Genomic DNA, 20,496 nt, shown 5'->3' with positions numbered 1-20,496 from the left:
CATTATCCTGATTACACGTTTCATTAAATTTTAGAAGAGTTTTATTATTAATGCCAGTTAGCTTATGGCACTCGTGATTTAGAGGATTAATATTCCACCTTCAATTGTTAATTCAGTCTATGGTAGTTCATTTGTAAACGTTTCATTAGTTTCATCCTATGTTACATACTTATCCATTATTCACTAATGAACAATACTAAGGTAAACGTTAATTGATTCATTAATTACTCTAATAAATAATTAAACAATTTGCATTGAAAATATTAATGAAATGTTTATTAATCTTTAATTTTTTTATTAATCTTTAAGTTTTAATTTGATGTATCACAAGTGATATTTCGTAATAATTTTATTTGAATAAACGCAAATTCTGTTCATAACCAGTGAACCTATTTTCACTATAACAGCTAGCAGTGACCCGGACCAATTATCCAGTAATCAAGCGACACTGGAAACCCATTGAATCCTTGCGATTCTATTACTTTACAAAAAAAAACCATTAACCACCGCACCGATGTAACCCGGTTTTCATTGGTATTGCGATCGTTCCCAAATGTCCCTGGCAACCTGATTCACTGATAATCCAGATCGTTCTACAACGAGCCAACCCTTCATCTCGGTGCAAGCCGTATCGCGATCTACGAAGTTTCTACGGTATCCTAGAGCAAGCCAGTCAAGTGTTCTGACCCATACACGTTGACCTACTGCATCCCGTCATCTTATCTTCCCTGTATTGGCTATATCCGCACATTCGCGTGGGCGGTGCTTAAACATCCAGCAAAGACGCTTCAAAGATCGCAAATGAAATTACCCGAAGATTTAATTGGATATTAATAATAACGATGTTTGAAGAACGGTGAAATTTCAAGAAAGGAAATTTCAGAATATTTGGATGGAAAATGTAGGCTTCTTGAAAGTTTCCCGTTTGGAAATTTCAGAGCCTATTTTTCATCGATGCACCGATGCGCTTGGGTGCAATGTAGGTCTGCGATTTGCTTTCAATCTTGGGCGAACCAAGAGAGGGCCTAAGAACTTTTATGCTATTTTTTCTTTCCAATATACGAAAGTCTTTCGTTTGGAAATTTCACTGCCTATTTTTCATCGATGCACCCATGCACCGTTGCACTTAGGTGCAACGTAGGCACCTTGATTTGTTTTCAATCTCGCGGGGGAGTCTAAGAAATTTTACATTTTCTTTCTTTTTTCCTGTTCAATATTACGACTAACTTTCGAACGTGGCTATCGCCTTAATCTCACTTGAGTGGACGAAATTTTGTACGAACGAGCCGTGCACACACCTAAGGGGGCCACTTTTGATTGCGGTGCATCGATCAGATTCCCTGGGAGCTTACACGCGCGTTCAACGCGGATTCTCCGAATGTTTATAAACGCCAATAACAGCGGGGAATTTAATGGGAATCGTTTCAGCTATTTCAACGGATACGTTTTGCCAAGTAAAGTCGATTCGTATCCGTGGTCAAACAACCGAACTGGACCAAACCGCTTGGACAATGGAAACTGGAATCGAAGGAACTTGCTTTTTTTATTCCGTTGTTGCTACAGGGCTTTCCGTTTTAAGCTCCCTACTGTATCTATATGCAATTCCCGGCTTACGTGCACTCGAATGCACGTGCAGTTTTCAGATGTAACTTCGTTTAATTCGCTAGAATTAATCACTGGAAATTTGACACACAATTAATGATAGGTATCGGATTTATCGTTTTATAAAATAAAATGCGTCATACGGTTAATCGAAATTTTGTTGAACGTTGATACTTTATACTTTGACGATGAATATCCATTTCCAACCCTTTATCGGCAAAACCAGATCTTCCTACCAAATTTTCATTTCCACAGAAAAGAATTTGGAACGTTTGACTTAACGAGCAATTATATAAATAAAATAGTGAAAATCTGGAATTTTTGCAGATTTTTGAAAAGTTAAAATAACACAAATGACCCAGTTTGCTGATGGTGTATGAAAAAAATGCTTCTCTACGAACGGTTAAAATAAATACGGGATGTTTGTGTGCTATACATCATTTATGTATTTTTTCAATTTATTTAAATTGTTAACTTTCCTTTGCCCGGGAAAAACAGATATTGTTTCCAGATTATTGCAAAACTGAATATTGTAAATAAAAAAAAAAAAAACGTGCAGCACACATCGGCTATTTAATTGCAACAATACAGATACCGTTGAATTCGAAGTTTTCGAAGCGGGATATTTTTGAAATGAAATTGAATTTTTGATTCATATTTGGTAATCAATATTTCCCTGCCGTCCAATTGCTTCCCCATAGTCAGCAAGCAAATGAGTCACATAGGATTAAACGAGGAATAAAATGTAAAATATTGATAAGCGATTATGTTTGAAAACATTCGTACGACAGTAGCTTTATTAAATTAATTGCACGGTATCGGTTTCTAAATTTGATCTCTTCTTTTTTTCCAATTCGAAAGTCATATTTTCCAAGCAAAATGGACAGAAAACAGGATCGATTAATTATTCGTCGTATATTCTCATTCGCGTCGATAAATATTAAATTTAATCACGTTTACGTATGTATGTATGTGCTTGCGTACACGAAGTACTCGCAAATTACATCGTCATAAATTTTGCTTACCTACCTAAGTACATTTTAGTTTACCTAACAAGTTAAGCGCAATACAAATATGAAATTTCATTAAAATTAACGTAGAAACTCTGGATGGAATAATCTGTAAGTGAATATGCACGTGTGCGGTCAGACGGACGTCAGTATATCTGAAAATTTCGGGTACCCGTACCTCGGGTCGAGTCGTACTCGGCTGTCGAGTTGATATCCGTGTGTAAATTAACAAACTATGTACTCTCGTCGGGAAATTGCAATTTCAACTTTCCTCGAAAGGAAGCGTGTCAACGAGCCTAAGAAGCGTGGAAGAAAGTAGACAGCAACGTCAGAGGATCTCCGAAAAGTTATGTTTAACTAATAAAAGGAACGTCGTCAAGAAAGTAGGAAAGCCAGTCGGACGGAAATAAATGAAACAGCAGCGTGGCTCGTAGACGAAGTTCACGGCAAAGTTTAACGAACTGACCAAGAACATAATAGGCTAAGGAGCTGGCCCCAGTGCCGGGACATTGATAAATGGATACGCCGGGTGTAATCGAGTGATTAAGGAATTGATTCATAAGTTTCGTGCCACGGTGTGTACCGATTCGATCCGAACGGAGAGACTCCATGGAAACGGGTCGGTCAGGGATGAAGTAAGAAGTAACGACAAAAGGACGAGTTTGGGGAAAGAGATAAAAAAAAGAATGGGAAAGTTCGAACCGGACGAAAAGAGCAAAGTGAGAGAAGAAAGGGGACAGGGAAAGAAAAAAGCGTGAACGAGGGTTGAAAACTTTTTTTATCGGCTAATTAATTCATTGTCTCGTAGAACAGGGGGATGAAACGATATCGAGCCGAGGGGTAAAAAACAACGAAACTTTTATCGACGAAGGGTGGAATTTGGAGTTACGTCCTTCGAAATTATCTGGATTTTTTAGCAAAATGTCCAGCAATCGAGCGTGGAATGACCCAATCCTGGTCAACCGAGCGATACCCATGTATCATTCAACCCCTTAGGAGAGGGAGTGCAGAGAAATAAATTTATCTCGCGCAGGAACATTTATTTTTCAATCGGGAACGATTAAACGTTGGTACGACGGCGAGATGAAAAATCATTTCGTCGGATTGGCGTAAAAAATGGAGTGGTTCTCGTTGAATCCGCGCGCAGCCGAAGGAGGGTTGGCGATGGTAGAAATAATTGAAAGAACCGAGAAAGCGGTGAGGAAGAAAAAAAATATTGACGGAGACAAGAAGAAGAGGTCGAAGGGTTGCTGTGGTCGTTGACTGACAAAAAAAAAAAAAAAAAAGAAAAAAGAAGGGAACAGATAAAGCCGTACTGCTGGAAAGGATTAGAAATAGCAAAATAAAAAATATAAACCAGAGAGAGAAAGTGCAGGGTAGGTGTTGACTGCCTAGATGGAAGAAATGACGTGAAAGGGAGACAAAACTGAAACGATACGGAAGGGTTTGAAGAGGAGTAAGGCGAGATAAATAACGAGATGCAAGAGGAATGACACGATGAAGCGACAAAGAGCGTGTAAAGTCGATAGTGAGGAATAAAGAGGAGGGTTGCTGGGTAGAAAAGGAGAGGGTTGAACGAGGAGGAAAACTCGCTGGGAAATTGTGTGTGCCTGGCTGTGGAGGATAGTGCGAAAGTGGGCGTGTTGTAGCTTGGAAGGTGACAGAGATAATGGTCGCGACGAAGAGCGAGGGTATAAAAATGAGTGAAAGACAGTGTGTAAGGCTGGGAATTGTAAAGACAGACGCGGTGGTACACAAAGAGCTGAGCTGCCAGAAGAGAACTGACACCCTTAAGAAGGATGGACGTGAAAGACAATGCACCTGCGAGAGAGGAAGCTGCGTGAGAGAAAGAACAGTACCGTAGATAATTCAAGAGAGAGAAAACGATGGGGAAGGGAAGGGAAGTAGAATCGTAGAACAGAATGTAGAGAAGACGAAAAACAAAAGGGCCATGCATGCAAAGGAATTGAAAAGAAGAAAAAGATAAAGTAACTGGGGAGAGAATTAGGGAAAGGTGCAGGGTATTAGGTGCGCGTTGAAGAGAAAGGCTTGTTTTATTCATCCTATAAGACATTGCCTTCTTATAGAGTAAAGAGGGTGTCTCAAAAATAAAGTGTGAATCGTAAGAATTTTCAGGACTGAAAATTGGAAAAATAAGGATAAAAATGTTAATAATGCAAGGATGCGTCGCGATGATAGAAAATTGAATATCACGATTCGGGGTAGCCGAAAAGGAAAAGTTTGAGGATAGCTGTGAAAACTATTTCCTGAAATTTGAACGTGATCAAAATTCAACGAGGGCGTAAATTTGTAAAGACTCAGGAGAGCTTATTCGCGTTCCGGTATACGCCGACACCAGTACCAGCCACCTTTCCTTTTTTTACCCCCGAAATGTAATTGAATAATTCATTTCGTAAACTACGACTTGAATAATATCGTTTCTGCTCGGTAGAATTCGCTCGGCGATGCGCTCGGTGTAAGAGGTATTAAAAGGAAGAGGGAGAAATTAAAAACAAATTGAAACAAAGACACAGACAAGCGCGTGGGAGGAAAAGAAAAAGTAAACGAGAAAATTAACCTTGCTCCAACTTCCCTCGAATATCCCTTTAACCTAGTTAGACGAAATTATATAATCGAGTGCTCGATACGACTACTTGACTCGACCCTGCATCGCGAACAATGTTCATAACTCACCCACATACCTAGGCCGGAAAAATCTAGCCTCACCCTTTTTGCTGGTTACCTCGTTATCGCTTCGCCGTTTTCGACGAGACTTCAAAACTCCGCCTCTCCCTTTTCCCGTTCCGTATTGAATTTGTTTAAATTCACAGGTTAAACCGTGTACCATACAGTTGTCGTTAATCGATCGTTTTAACCGGATTCCTGGATATGCATACGCGATGCGAAAAGCGAGATAGCAGGTTCCGTTTTCGAATTGAAGTTACATTCGTCTGTACCGCGTGTCCTCTCGCTAATGGTGATCAATAACGTTCTGGCTGGCCTACTTTCCTTCCTTTCTTTCATCGCGGTATAATTTATACGAGGGAGTATAAAATAATTTGCACCAGCAACACATATACAAATGCATAGATCCACACAGAGATTGATTAAACACATGCGATAGACGTACCTCGTGATTGTGGGTCCAATAAATGGCGCTCGGTGGTTCTGGACTGTGACGTATCACACAGGTTAGGTTCATAGTGCTGCCTTTGTTTATGAACATTTCTGGTTCGCCGACGATCGATGTGACAGGTTCTGTGTAATAAACGAAAATAAAAAAATCCTGTCATAAATCAAGCTCCATGATAATTTAGTCGAATATCAAAGCGAAATAAAATACAAGGATGCAGAGGAACATGTGGGAATAAAAGCAACAGAAATGAAATGTACGCCATGTTGTTTTCTATTACGTTCAGATTCGTTTGGCGTGAGAAAACACAAATTAGCTGCAGGCAAGAAAACAAACAGGTTTAATTGAAATTCGAAACAAATTTGGAAGTAAAAAAAAAAAGGATAGAAACACAAAACACTACTGAAACACTCGTTTCGTGTAAACTTGATTCTCGTCGGGCAACGAAATAACACGATTAAAGGTTAGAGGAGATCCTAATAGAACCCCGGGTGAAAATAAAATGAACGGTTACTGGCATTGAAACAACAGCGACGACGAGCGAAATTAAACGATAAGATTACGAAAGGAAAATCGACACGACGAAAGAATAAAAAACGAATAAAAAAGGATGTTCAACGAACCTACAACCGAGAGATGCATGGAATGACCGATCGGAGGTGTGGTTGACACTTGACATTCGTAGGTCCCTGAGTCACGTCGTTGAGGATATTTTACTTGAAGAGTCCAGTCTTCAGTTCTAGGAAAGTGTGATGCCACAAATCGTTGATCCGAAGTGTATGTTTGAATCCCGATAGTCAAAAGATGAATATCCCTGTGCCTCACCCATGACACCTATGCGATACACATAAATCGTACAAATTTGTTAACTCGTTCAATAAACGAATAACTATTAAAAAACACAAACTAGTAAAGGAACAGCTCACGGTTTTCTCTTGTGAAATACAATTAAATGTGTATTATTCATAAAAACGCAACTACATGACCGCTTGCTTGAAAATGTCGTATACGACTGACTTCATTCTAAATGTATGGCGGTTTGTTCAGTGATAACTTCACATCTTTAAATCTGACAGGATCGCCATGCTATTTTCCTCGATAAATACACCACTATTTCACATGAACGAGCTTGCAACGTGATTCTAAATAATGAAGCACTTATCGGCATGCAATTTTGCTTGCAGATCTGTTTAAGGCCGAAATTCAAACTCTTGCTCAACTATTCGAGTGAGTAACGTTTGAAATTGATTCTATCTTTGATATCGGATCGGCGCTATGCGTTGAATAATCGAGATACAGATCGATCGACTTATTCATTTCTATCTGTGCGTCGAATAATTTGCGTATTTTTTTAATGCCGCAATATTTTTTGGCATTAATTCGAATAACAGACTTTTGTTCCCCCGAGAATAATGGTACGAACTCATTGTATCACGTTTCATGGAAATGATGAAAACTACGCAGTGTCGTATCTAACACCGGCCAAATGGGGCGCTTGTTTAGGGCTCATATTCATTAACTTTCGTATTTTTTGAAAATTACCGAATTCATTGAAATTCTGTAATCTAGAATTTATCTCGAATTTATAGCATGTGCGAAAAACACCCGCTGCACATTTCGCATCGATGATGCGTATTCGGGCGAACACGATCCCGCAAGAAATGCATTGTTACCGCGAACAACAACGATTCCATGAAAAGCTCTAATTAATGCTCGTTGTAACGCATCCTATGATGTGTTTGCAAACATCAATTTGAGTCCGTCGTGACACCGATTGTTGCCGGGTAAATAATTATTAACGTTATCCGCTTGGTGACAAACTTTTTGTCTGTGTGCAGACGTATGTTACGTGTACACGCTTGACACGAGGAGAATCCGTTGAATATGCATTATTCGATGTACTCGGTGTAGTTATAGAGTCCGGTAAAATGGTCGTACTTCACGCCTTCAGCGAGCATCATTGATTGCCTGCTGATGGTTTAATACCATCTGTTGTGTTACGCCTCGTTAAATCGTTCGTTTCCTCGTGTACGCGTGGCTACTTCTAAACAGATTATACATTAATATTTGGTACATACATATGTACCAATAATCGGTAGGACATTCTGAGCACACAAAGGAATACACCATTCGCAACGGATAACCTTTCTGCGCTCGATGAAAAGCCACCACAGTCGGCTTACTTAAGAACCCCACCGCTACCGACCGACCATTTAAAAATTCAAGTGCAGCTTAAGGTATTACATGAAATTAAAGATGAATCGAAACAAACATCTCCTTGGTTGTACAGAGAACCATAGCGTTCTGTTTAAGACTTTAAGCGGACTACGCAGCTTTCGAAACTACGTTAGCCGATAAATTATTTACGAACGCCGGAAGTAGCTCGATGGAAACCCGTTGCACGCGTTTACCCCGAACCACGTGACCTTTACATATGTGTACGTTTCCTGTATAACGCGATTCTTCGCCAACGAGAAACTTCGCGAGACGGTGAGAAAGAAATATTTCTAAAAACAACGCGTGTGCGGTATTATCGGTGTTTTGTGAGAGAAAAAGAGATAAGTAAAGAGAAAACGCAAGGAGCGAGAAGTGAGTTGACGACGAATGCCGCGCGCGCGATATAAAAACTGCACGGTAAAAAACAAAGCAAAGCCTTCTGTTTTACTTTAATTCCTCCGGCGAACACGGGAACGAAGTACGAACAAACGACGCGAAAAACGAAACTTTGCTCTTTCGTTGGTTCGGTATTACGAAGCAAGCTTCGAACTGTTATATGGTTACCTCTTGATGGGCCAACTTAAATTGTACCCCCCTCTTTTGTATTATACGCGACCTGGGCTGTCTGCTCGTTCGCCCCCTTTCTCCTCCAGCATTAATCTCTTAATGCCAGTTCGTTTACGGTTCGTGCACAAGAACACGCGTCGGTATTCTATCAATCTCTTGCCGTGATTACAAGAATCTCGTCTCGTTACTGAATTTTCATCATTGTTCGCGATAGTCGATAATCCTCTTTGATCCTGAACATCTATTTATTCGAGCGTATATTACTTACCGTGCGGTCGCCTAAATTCCGTATACGACAGTTTAAGGTGGCTGTTTTGCCGACCAACGCGGTGACATTTCGAGAAGCTGACACATCAAAGTACGGTCCACGGTCGAGTGGTTCTAACGACCGATTCTCGTACATCTCCTGATCGGACGTGCTCCGGGCAAGTCCTTGCACTTGAAGAAAAAGGACGAGGACACTATCAAAGGGGTTGTTCCAGCCTGGCAGATTAGGATGGATCGTTCTTTGACCAAAAGGTAATTACATATCATGAATATTTTAAGAAAGAAAAAACATGTCACGTTTAATCGTTCGTTATCGAAGTTTCATGAATCCTCGATTAACCTCTAAAATGCGATATTCTTTCTACGCGAGTTTGTATATTACGAGAACGTACAAGTACGGTCTTCGAGGAAAAGGGATTAACTTTTAAGGTTTACCGCGACACGGTGTAGTCGGAAGTGGTGAGAAATCATTTTAAAGTGTCCGGTAAGTGATACGTGGTAAGAACGGCGATATATCTTTCTTCAGCTCGGACACAGACCTTGCTACGCTTTGTCTCATAATGTATTACAGCTAAGCTGGTAAAGTTTCGCGTTGCAGTTTCAGAAAGTACTTCATCTCATAATACGTGGCGGTAAGGTGTCACCGAGAACCGTTGTCGCTTTGCTCTTTTGTGTATCGCGCGAGTGAATGAAACGCGTCTCGGTCGCGTTATTACAATAAAATGTTCCAAGGATTTCTTATCGTTTTATCGTATTACTTGTGCTACGCTTGCATCGGGGAAAGCAACGTTCTTTCAACGAACGGTTAAACGTGCACGAGAAATTGCATTCTTCTCCCTTTTACCTCTAATTTACTGTTTTAATTTTCTGCATAATTCATGAAACATGTCACTGCACGATATTCAAAGAACAATCTCCGTACTCGACGTATACGCGTGACTGAAGGTTCACTTACCGGAAAATAATAAACTGAGGGTAAAAAATAAACCCTTCATTTTCTATTTCTCTCTCTCATAGTCGATCCACGATGTTGTTCGATATATCCGTCGCGGTATCGAATAAATGTACACCAGAACTGATCTCGGCTTGTTCACGATGAAATAGAATTTGTTACAGGTGTCAAGTTTTTTAATCACGAGTTTCACTTATCAATTATTTCGATGTTATCCCTTCTACGCTGCGTTAATTTCCTCCCACGGTGATGCAATAATCCAGAAACGATCGTTCTATATAGCATCTCGCGACAAAGGCGCGGAATTAAAATCGAGGAGAAAGTAGTATCGGACGAATCGATAGCATCCGATTTTCCTTCGGTTTTTCACTCGATGTCGCCATTATGTCTTTGCTATTCGGGATCTACGCGTCGGGATGCATTGAAATCGTCCTCGATACTTCTTCCTCATAGCCTCTTGTTTCCTCGATATACGACTATTCTCGTCTTCCCGCTACAACATGCCTTTTATACGCTCGTTGGGTAATCCGTCAGCGTCTTTTTTTCTCTCTCTCTCTCTCTCTCGGTAAAGTAGCAGTATTCCGTAAAACAGTACGGATAAAAGATATATCCAATCGTGTCTCGTTTCCTTTCCCCGGTGTATTCTATTATGCAAATCAAATTGCCCCGACGAATTCGAAGCGACGGCCGACTCGATTTCCTTGATCAGCCAGTTTTAAAGAACGAAACAAAATATATATTTGTCAACGATTTAAAACGATTCGAGGTTACGCGCGAATGAGAAAAAGGTAGGAGAATCGAGAGCGTGTCGAGAGTTTAGTTCTCTGCGAGGAGCACGATGGTGGTAGAACAAGCACGATAAAACTCGTGTACGAATATCCGAGCGAAACTGACAGTGCATGCGACACGGCCCGGGAGAGACGCCCTGCCATCTGTCCTTGCACACGCCCCGCTTTCCCTCACCTGAAGTCAACGGGAAGATGGGGTAGACATCGTCCGGCGCAAGCGTATCCCTTTAGTTCTATTACAGCCACCCACACTTGTGCGAGCGGCAAGCGTGCAGCATCCCCTAGTCAAGAATCGAATTCCATGCCGGCCGATCGTTGTCATTGTCGTACACGTGTCGTGCGCTAACACGGCTCGTGCCACCGTAACAAATTTCATGCAACGCAACGCACCGAGCCAGCCACCCTTCCGCGTCGTCGTTTTCTTCTGAACGTAGGGTCGAATCGAGCGTATCGCTTCGATCGTCGCTTTTACAAAAGGCGGCTAACGAAACGAGATACTTATCTCGAGTGTTTCGACCATTGGATTACTTTCGAAGAATATCAGATCGTCGCGTGACGCGTTCCATTGATACGAGATTTTGCCTTTAGCAGTATACTGCAATTTTTTAGTTAAATTTCAAAAGCCAAAGATGGAACTTTATCCTTAAGCGAATTTCCGTGGAACGAGGAAACATCGAAATAGGGAACTGTCACTTTAGCAAATCTCCTCGGAACAAGATTTCGGCTAATCTCGGAAATTTCGTGTGCCACCGTGTAAAAGCAAGCTTAGGATACCTTTCGCTTACCGTCGAAACGTCGTTGCACATTTTTCACAGAATCTCGGGCTGGTCTTACGAAAAAGGGGTTGAATAATGGGAGTTCGTAGCATCACCGTGAAAAAGCAGGGGAACACCAAAGCATACCATCCCCCCCTTTTGTTCTTTAAAGTATAATGGACATGCATTGCATCTCCTTCTTGCAGCTTTTTAATGTACAATTTACACGATGGAACTGAAAGAAAAATCGATGCCCCAAATCGTTAGAAGTGAGACGCACAAAAGACGTACGGCTTTGGTCTTAAGGGACTCGATTTTAGCTCCTTTTTCTCTTCGCTAAGATCCTCTGTCTTTTCCTTTCTACCTCGGTAATCATGTAACAGTGCGTGATCATCGAGGATCACAGAAAGAGGAACGATTCCTTCCATGAAAGTAAAACATGCGACACACGTATCTTTCATAAGTTTATCTTTCAATTGATTTATACATCTACACTTATAAATGTCCGAGATGCGACTAGTAAAAATGGAACTTTAATTAGAAATCGTCACAGATCTACTAAAATTGCTTCAAAAATAATTAAACAATGAATAATGATAGAGTATAATAGAATTCGTATCACATAATATAAATTTATGGTTATAAAATCGGGATTTTACATTTAGGTCAATCGATAGCGGAAAATGTATGCAGATAATAATTGTTAATGGTTATAGGCGAATATTACAATTAGTAAAGATATTATCGGAGATCATGCTTAACAAACATTTGGTTATTTTACATTGCGGTTATAAATATCTCCGATATTATCGACCCCGAATGCATTTCATACTTGATTCCACAAGCTACGTAATGGCAGCGACTACAGATCCATCTTGGAGCTGTTTGCAATTGCAATTATAGGTTATGTTCAAAAATGACGATTTTATAAATCCTTTGCTACGTCTTTGAAAGGTGGTAATGCAGTTACTTTTGCGTTGTTTAAGTGTACAAAACGATTGAATTAATTTGAATTCAGCTTGAAATTATGTCATGCACTGTATATAGTGTAAATTTGCCCACGTTCTAACCGGTCGGTCGGTCTAAGAAAGGAAACAGTGGTTCCTATAAATCTAGTATTTGTATCAAATATTTTGCGAAAATGGAAGATCAAGCTTGTCCACGATGCAAAACTACCAAATATCGAAATCCATCATTAAAAATGATGGTAAACGTTTGTGGGCATACATTATGTGAAAGTTGTGTTGACTTGTTGTTTCTTAAAGGTTAGTTACTTTGTTACAAAAATAGTATTCAATAACAGATATCTTAACATTTATTGTGTGATCTTAAAGGTTCAGGATCTTGCCCAGAATGTAAAATTCCTTTGAGAAGGGCTAATTTTCGTATACAGTTGTTTGAGGATCCAATGGTAGAGAAGGATATAAACATAAGAAAGAAAGTACTTAAAGATTTCAATAAAAAGGAGGAGGATTTTGCAACACTGAGAGAATATAATGATTATCTAGAGGAAGTTGAAACAATAATATATAATTTAGTTAACAACATTGATGTAGTAGAAACAAATAAGAAGATAGAACAATATAAAAAGGACAACAAAGAACAAATAACAAAGAATAAATCTAAACTTAGCAGGAGTGAATATGAATTGGAAGAGATGATAGAACTAGAGAAACAGAAAGAAGAAGAGAGAAGGTTGGAAATAGTCAAGGAAGAAATGGAAGCTAAAAAGAAGAAGGTTCGTGAAAAAGAAGCACTGATAGATGAGCTCACATTTTCTGAAGGAGATGCTAAGAATATTGTAGAAACGCATGTCTCTGCTATGCAAGCATTTAAAAAGGAAGTAAAGGCAGTACTACCTAAAGCTACTCAGTTTAGCACTGGAATCAAATTTGGAAGCCAAGGAAGTCAAAATTATATGCCTATGCCAAAAATTGAAGAAGGACCCTTGTATTCTTACAATCCAATTCAAGATACAACAGATGGCCCCATACCACCTGGTTGGAGAGAATTACAAGCTCGTGGTTATGTCTCTAACGTACGTGGAGAATCTTCGTCGGAAAGGGCAGGAGGATTCAAGGCACATGTTGCATGTTTAAGAGCTTTACAGGAAGCTATGGCTGGTTTATATTATAATCCCTCACAATGCCAAACAGAATTTACAAACGTATGACAACATAGACTGTTTAATTATTGAAATATCTTTAACTTTGTATATAATAATAGCACTCAATGGTCAATTTATTAAATTACCACATACAGCAGAAGTTTTGACATGCCAACCTGATCACATAAATGTGATATAATCAGAAATTACAGATACATGTGCCTTTCATATTTATGTAATATTTAGTATTACATATTGTGTGTCAAAATGATAGTACTAGTACAGTACCTGTCAATTTATCAAGTATATATAAGAATAATTTTTTTTTATTTTGTTAAATACACCGATGTTATTAATCTTTTATAAATCTATCTTCATTTTGCTCCACCAATTAAAAGTATATCTAAAGTTTGTATTTTATTATCATGTCAAAGAAAATGGTACTGTTAGTGCCATCTAACAGTGAGCGAATCAGATTATCCCAAAAGAAAATATCTTTTTCGAAAAATAAAAAAACTTAGAACTATACTAATTCTCGAAAGTATTCGATTGTCGCAATTTGTTTTAAATCTTAAAACTAATAATGAAATTATTGTATTTCAATGCGGTGTGAAATAGGGGTGGTTATAGGGAATTGAAATGCTCAGCCATCTAGCAGTAGTGGGCTGATACTAGTAGAACTGAATTCTACTAAGTAAGAATGATCGATAGATCCTTCTGAAAAAAGGAATATAGCTGTTGGTATCGAAGCAATTTTCCGTTACCGTCAACGTGCCGTAGTTTGTTGCAGTGCGAAGTGTTTCATATTTTTGTACTAGGATAGAGCAGATGGCGTTCGTTCTCGAGGCACAAATTCACGACCCTTCCAGAACAAAGGCATGTTTAGTCTTGTTAGACCTGTAGTTACTGGTTTAAATGAGCGTATTTAATCTTAATTCCTACCACTAGGAGCACTGCGAAAAAGTACCAAGCGTTGTTGGTATAGTAGGATGCGATAGGAAACTTGTAAGGGGTCTATGATAAATCTATTTTACATTTCGTTTTTTATTAAATATTATATACCAATAAAACATAAAAGTCATTTATTTTGCTAAAGAATGTAATTGTTGACTTTGCTAGTTTCGTCACTCACCACTAGATAGCGTTGGCGGTACTGTTTTTTAAGCACGCGTTAATATAAAATATAAAAAACGGTGTGAAAATGTGGCTTACATAATGTCTTTAAAACAGTTAAACTATTCAAACAGTTACCTTATAATAATGGAACGTTCTCTCTTGTTGCTGTACAAAATTAAGTAGGTATTAAGAATTTAAAATTCAAGGGTGAAAGTTACCCTTTTGAAGGAGTAGTTTAATTGTAAAAGAGCGTGAATTTAAATTCTTGTAAAACAATAATGTAGAAACAAGTATTTCCAGCATAGATTGTTAGCAGTGCAAAATATTTCATATTTGTGAAATATTCAATAGTGTAATGGAAATATTTAAAGGCCAATGCATCAGATGTCATATATTCTATAAAATATTCATTCAACTACATTTAACTTCGTTATAAAGTTCGAGATAACTAATTGTATGCTAATTAGCTGAAAAATTCTACCAATTGTTTTATCGAGTACTCTTTTTAAATATTACTTCGATAAAAACCATTTAAATGAGAAATCTACAACGGTTCGTATTTCACGTTTATTTAAACCGATATATAAAGAAATACTAAGTAAGTTTGATACGAGTTCACGGTACGACGAATAAAACAATGACATTGATACTCATAACTTAAACAACATTCTCAATTTCAATTTGTTGTTTTGCAGGTGCCTCTCTGTCGTCGTAAGAAGCGATTGTATTACAAAACTACAAGGTTAGTATGTTCTTAACCAAGAGTATTTTTTACTCTTTTTTTCTAAAAATAAACGTTTTTAATCAAGTTACGGAACCCGGTTCAATCAAGGCAAAAATCTTAGTTACGCCAATGCTACGTCCTGCAGAAGGAATGCAGCTCTAGCATTGCAACAAAACGAATCGAATTCGCAACAAAGTTCTCGCCGTATGGCTCCGAAATTATAGAAATCGAACGTTTAACTCGATGATTGTTTGATTATTTTTCATTCTTATTTCGAAAATTGTTAGGGAAACTTGCAAAAACAAATACGGTGTGACGAACGAATCGCAAGCGAGCGAGCGTACGCGTGAATCTCCGAGACAGGACGAAGTGCCGAAATGCTTAATTAACGCAAGTGGAGCCTCGCTGGTTCTCTCGCGAAACAGCCAATCGCGTGCGCGCAAGTGACTGGAGGCTCCACCCATTCAGAGAACCCCGTTGCCCGTTTCCTCGTGACTACCAGCCACAGTACGTACGCGACCGTCTACGGAGTGGTGTCTAGTTCGCGTAAGCTACGCTTTTCTTCAAGTTGAATTATTCTTTACCCGTTAATATCGGTGCATCGTGACATTCGACATCCCCGATTTATCCCCGTGATTCTGGATTTCAAATTGGTTCCGTCGTTTCGTTTCTTTTCGACCGGCTAACTTTGTTCGAAAAGCGCGCCACTGTCGGCGGACTTCGTGTGATAGAAAAACAAGTGCACTCGAAAAAGAGATCGATTCTTTTAACCGCCACGATTTCGCGCATCGATCACGAAGTCAGTGATACATCGGGAAAAATGTAAGAAGGAATAGCGATCGAAGGTAGAAAGAGAGTAAAAGAAAGTAAAGGCATCGTGTTGTGGGACCGGGTACGTCAGACACAGCGATCAGTTCGGATAACGGGCTACGTTCGATCTCGATCTGTCAGCCTCGGGGATCGGCTATCGATGCGAATGCTCGATCGATATCGACGCTCGTAAGAATGCGTGGCTGAAACAGAGCACGGACTGACAAGCATTGTCCTTTCTTTTTTTCCATCGAAACAACCCAACGATCCACAACAGTCCAACGAATCCTAACGAAGATGCGGCCCCTTCTGACGACCTTCTTCGTCGTACCATTTCTACTCGTCGCGTGGCAAAACGGTGCGCAAGCCAACTGGTGGTGAGTTTTTACAAGATTGTTTATGTCTACTTGATAGATAAGATCTCTCGGTCCATGCCTTTCAGAAGCTCGATCTTCTGTTAACGTTCTGTTATTACCTATATACGAGGCATGTGTCTCGTGTTGGGAATAATTCAAAGACGCAGTAGTAGAAAATCTTACTTTCGACTTTGTTCATGGAACGTATAGTGAATGTTTTTCCTTTTTAGTCGCTAAGAATAATTCTTGGGAAACGCGACATCTTTTGTTATGCGTATGGTACTTTAACCCTGAATAATATCTATTGTGTCTTTGACGAATATACATTTTTTTACAAGTGAACAGTTACTTGCGTTGGTACGCGAATGAGCAGTAGCAAATATATTAACTATCTAAATAATATATATTCGACTTCTTAGAAAGATAATCTCGATCGCTTGGAATATCTTTGATATTTTTCATATAAATTACACAGTTGCACGATAGAAATAGGAGCGACGAAGAAAGAGACAGGAACGAGTTTGTCGGTGGCGAGTTACATAAAAGCCGACCGCAAAGATAAATGTCCGTTTTGATAGGTGAAAAGAGGGAGGCATTAATTCGCGTAGCGGTCAACGATTGAGAGAACATGGTTTTCGCGCGTCGCTGGTAATCTCACGATCTACATTTGCGCGATCGGAATATCCGTTCGTGCAGAACTCGAGTTTCCGTTTGCGGCTAATTTTCACCTGGCAAAAGGAACGAGAACAAAGTTATCAGTCAGCTTAGAATCTTAGTGTCCCTCATTTTTTAGCGCGAAGTTCTCCCTAGACTCTCCTAGGGTTTTCCCCAATACCGAATTCTCTTTTTCCCTTAACCTCCCTTAACCTAAAATAAGGTTGATAAACCTTCGTTGCACTGAAGCGTACCGTTTTCTGAAACTGTTCCGTTGACCACATCGTGGTACAATCTATTTACGAAAACCAATATGATGTACGAGGTTTTCACCATAACCTCGCTATGGTGCGGTTGAAGTGACCAACGAATGGTTGCGTCACAAATCGGGAGGGCAACGTTATCTGCGACCTACGTCATCGTAGCCATGTGCTTTTAACATGTAAAATTTTATTTCGTGCAATTGCCAATTAATTATCGTCGTTGTACCATGACTATCAAATGGTCGGTCGTACGAAACGTATTACCCTAATGAAAGATACTTTTTTTATTTTTTACCCTAGCTCCGATACATAATCCTGTTTCGTATGATTAACGTTCAGGACGTGTGTTTAGACAGGAGCGCGAATTTATGGCAGGACGTTGTTTTGCAAGATCGTGTAAGAGTAAGGAAAGGAGAAAAAAAGGAGAAACTCTGTTGAAGTTTCGTGTTGACCGATCGAGTTGTGACTAGGGAGAGACGCAACTTTGATACGCGCTCGCCTTATAAGATTATGGCGGCATTTTTATACGCGCGACACAGCCGCATGGTATAAGTTCTCGCAACGTAAGCGTTTATTTTAGCATTTGAAATATACTATTGGCGAAGCGCAGCAGATATTCACGAGCGTAAAGCCACGATCATGTTTCCGTACATAGAAAGGCACGTAGTACTCGGTACGGAGGATGATGACGAAACGTTTGCTTTGAAGGACAATTTTCTACAGATCGTTTCACCTATTGTTCGTAGATACCGTCTGCGATACTTGTGTCACTCTTTTGTCGCATTTTATATTTCTGGTGTATCGTACAAGTCCGATCTCCATTGTCGTGTAAACTATCCCTTCCCTTTGACACCGTACGCATGAATTTCAATCTTATCCGACATTTTCGATTAGAAAATGGTGGCAGATAAATACTATTGATCGCGATAGGGGTTGTATAAATAGGTAAACGTAAAAAAATTGGTCGGCCTAAAGTGTCTTATAGACGAAGAAATCCGCTTCGATCGGACACGCGAGTGGCACGCACACGATCGGGGGAAGCCCCGATGATAGGGATGATAGGCCGCGCCGCTAGAGGATGCACCGTGTGCAGCCCGGTGTCGACGCGGCCCTTTAGGGCACGCTTTTAAAACGAGAAGGCCGCTGGCACGTTGACGTCCCTATGCTTCGGAGCACGATTCCACCGGCAGATTTTATTTCCGACAAACTGGTTCCCCGGGCGATTAATCGGCCCCGCTGGCGGCACAGCCTTCCGGTATATATACGCTTCGGCCTTTTCGCCTGTCGTTTTATCTTGCTCAAGGAGGAGAGCACGCGACGCGCGAACTGCAAACGCTTAATAATTCACGTTAAGTCGCGCCTGTTAGCCTTGCTTAACGGACAAATCGTCGTTGCCTTTCCTCCTCCCGCCATTTTCATGTCCGCCTAGTTCCCCATCCGCTTTCCGGCGATTTTTCAAAGCGAATCCTCCTCGACGCGTTATCGGTCGCGAATTCTTTTTTCCCCACCAACGATCTAAGAAAGCATAGTTGCGGGTAAACTTAAGGTTACGATACGGTGCTGTACTGTTATAAGTACGCCGATGCGGCACGGATAACGGTATGGCAAAAAGAAGTAAACACGGGATCATTAAACAAACCAGTTTGACGCTAAAGAGCCTCTTTGCGTCTAAATCCCGCCACTGGAGGGTTCGCTCGGCGAAACGATATCAGCAGGGATATATCGGCCCTGTCTTTTCAGTCGTCACGATCACCATAAAGGGGCCGAACGAACGGTATGTCGTAAAACATCGAGTTTTTAGTGCGGCGTAGGAACAAAGCGGGGGAGGAAGATAAGACGAGGCTATGGTAACATTTAGTAAAAGAGAAGCTTTATTGCCGAATGCGCGAATCCTTCTCGTCCGACGCGGTCCGCTTACATGCGCGACCTCTTTACGACGAGCGATTAAAATTCGTATTAACGAGCTGACGGGGAACGAAGAAGACGCTTCTCTTTTCTACCTTTAACGTCGACGGTCAACTCCTCGTACATCGATCTCATCGTTCCCCTTCGCGAAGAGCTGGTCGCTTTATTTCGCGAGCTTTTATCCAACCACGCTCGACTGCCTTGATCGTCGTAAGTTCGCCTATGGACAAGCAGCAGCTTCTTCTTTTGCTTTAACTCACGCTCGTAACTCCGGCAGATGCCGGTGGAGGGCTAGGCTTACTATAACGTCCAATTCGCGTCGCGTCGTCGAAGGGAGGTTAAGGGCTTAGGCTACTTTTTCACGTGGCGTTTAATGGCGAAAAATAAAAGCGATATCGAATTTCCGGGATTTCAATGTCGCGACATCGAATTTTTCATGGTAAAGTAAAAGTCACGAGAACGCATCTCTTACGAGATTACATTCGCGAACGACCCCATGTTAGCGTTCCACTCCTTAGGATCGCTTTTATAGAGTCTACGCGACGTTCCGATATGAAATGTGTTTTACCACACCGTGCCGTCATCTACCCCACATCGTAATATTTTTTATAAGGCTAACATAAAAAGTAACGAAACATACGAGTTACCCATCTCGTAAAAGTATAGAAAGTATCGTCGATAACGTTAGCTTCCCCCGCGATCGTTCATCGCCCTTGGAGGAAAAAGCTAATGGAAGTGGATGGTACGGTCGTCCGCGGAATATAGCGGACATTTTCTTCGCAACGATCCGATAAGACCGTTTGGATTTGTCGTTTTGACGAATAAAGTTCGAGAGAACAGAGGTTAGATATTTGGTAATTCGGCAGCCATATTGGATTGGTTTTCACGCGCCGCCATATCGAATCATGCGATCGTGGCGCATAGAAGCCGACACGCCTAAAGAACAATTAACCCTTTCAGGGGCACATGTTTCTTTCGAACAAATTATTGAAATCAAAGGTTATCTTGGAACCTGAAGAGTCTAAAAAGTACTCGCATATTGAAAAAATCTGCAAATTAATTCCGAATTAAAAAAAAAAAAAAATAAAAACGAAAACTGCCCCTCAAAGGGTTAACCCAATAATGATTTTTGCTGAATCGTCACAAAACTTAATTAAACGTGCCACTTTCGTTTATCTAATTAAACGAAGCGAGCGTCTAAGAAAGAAATCTACGTTTCTGGGATTCATGGGTGTTCGAGAATGGAGAAAAACTTGCTCCTTGTCGCTTT

The 20,496-nt window shown here is 40.3% G+C and overlaps 3 protein-coding genes across 6 annotated transcripts in view; 2 read left to right on the top strand and 1 right to left on the bottom strand.

Moving 5' to 3' along the window:
- LOC117603844 (neurotrimin) overlaps window positions 1–10,715 on the bottom strand; it is a 30,297-nt gene extending 19,582 nt beyond the window's left edge. For 2 of the 4 annotated variants that reach the window (XR_004581310.2, XR_004581311.2), the window contains exons 1-4: window positions 9,752–10,715; window positions 8,798–8,967; window positions 6,369–6,579; window positions 5,743–5,870 (exon numbers count right to left, since the gene is read on the bottom strand). Coding sequence is in view for 1 of the 4 variants with exons in the window: in XM_034323355.2 (XP_034179246.1) it covers window positions 5,743–5,870; window positions 6,369–6,579; window positions 8,798–8,967; window positions 9,752–9,791 (549 nt within the window). In the remaining 3 variants the exon portion in view is untranslated. The remainder of the gene's footprint in view (window positions 1–5,742; window positions 5,871–6,368; window positions 6,580–8,797; window positions 8,968–9,751) is intronic. The other 2 variants (XR_004581312.2, XM_034323355.2) reach the window with 2 other exon arrangements.
- Window positions 8,908–20,496, top strand: part of LOC117603780 (protein Wnt-4) — a 41,159-nt gene continuing 29,570 nt past the window's right edge. The window contains exons 1-3 of the mRNA XM_034323257.2: window positions 8,908–9,048; window positions 15,210–15,256; window positions 16,326–16,425. Of these exons, the coding sequence (XP_034179148.1) occupies window positions 9,026–9,048; window positions 15,210–15,256; window positions 16,326–16,425 (170 nt within the window). The 5' untranslated portion in view covers window positions 8,908–9,025. The remainder of the gene's footprint in view (window positions 9,049–15,209; window positions 15,257–16,325; window positions 16,426–20,496) is intronic.
- On the top strand, window positions 12,124–13,895 carry Mat1 (CDK-activating kinase assembly factor). Its single transcript, XM_034323318.2, has 2 exons — window positions 12,124–12,556; window positions 12,626–13,895. Exons 1-2 carry the CDS (start codon window positions 12,433–12,435, stop codon window positions 13,462–13,464), a joined length of 963 nt encoding a protein of 320 aa, XP_034179209.1. The 5' UTR covers window positions 12,124–12,432; the 3' UTR covers window positions 13,465–13,895.

This window comes from Osmia lignaria, chromosome 9 (genome assembly GCF_051020975.1).
Source record: "Osmia lignaria lignaria isolate PbOS001 chromosome 9, iyOsmLign1, whole genome shotgun sequence".
Taxonomy (NCBI): Eukaryota; Metazoa; Arthropoda; class Insecta; order Hymenoptera; family Megachilidae; genus Osmia; species Osmia lignaria.
This window is presented reverse-complemented; position numbering and strand designations above follow the sequence as displayed.

Excerpts from the sequence above, each read along its gene's own strand:
- Mat1 (XM_034323318.2), top strand. The coding sequence starts at position 12,433 with ATGGAAGATCAAGCTTGTCCACGATGCAAAACTACCAAATATCGAAAT. Across the intron at positions 12,557-12,625 it reads TGACTTGTTGTTTCTTAAAG|GTTCAGGATCTTGCCCAGAA; the intron begins GTTAGTTACTTT and ends GTGATCTTAAAG.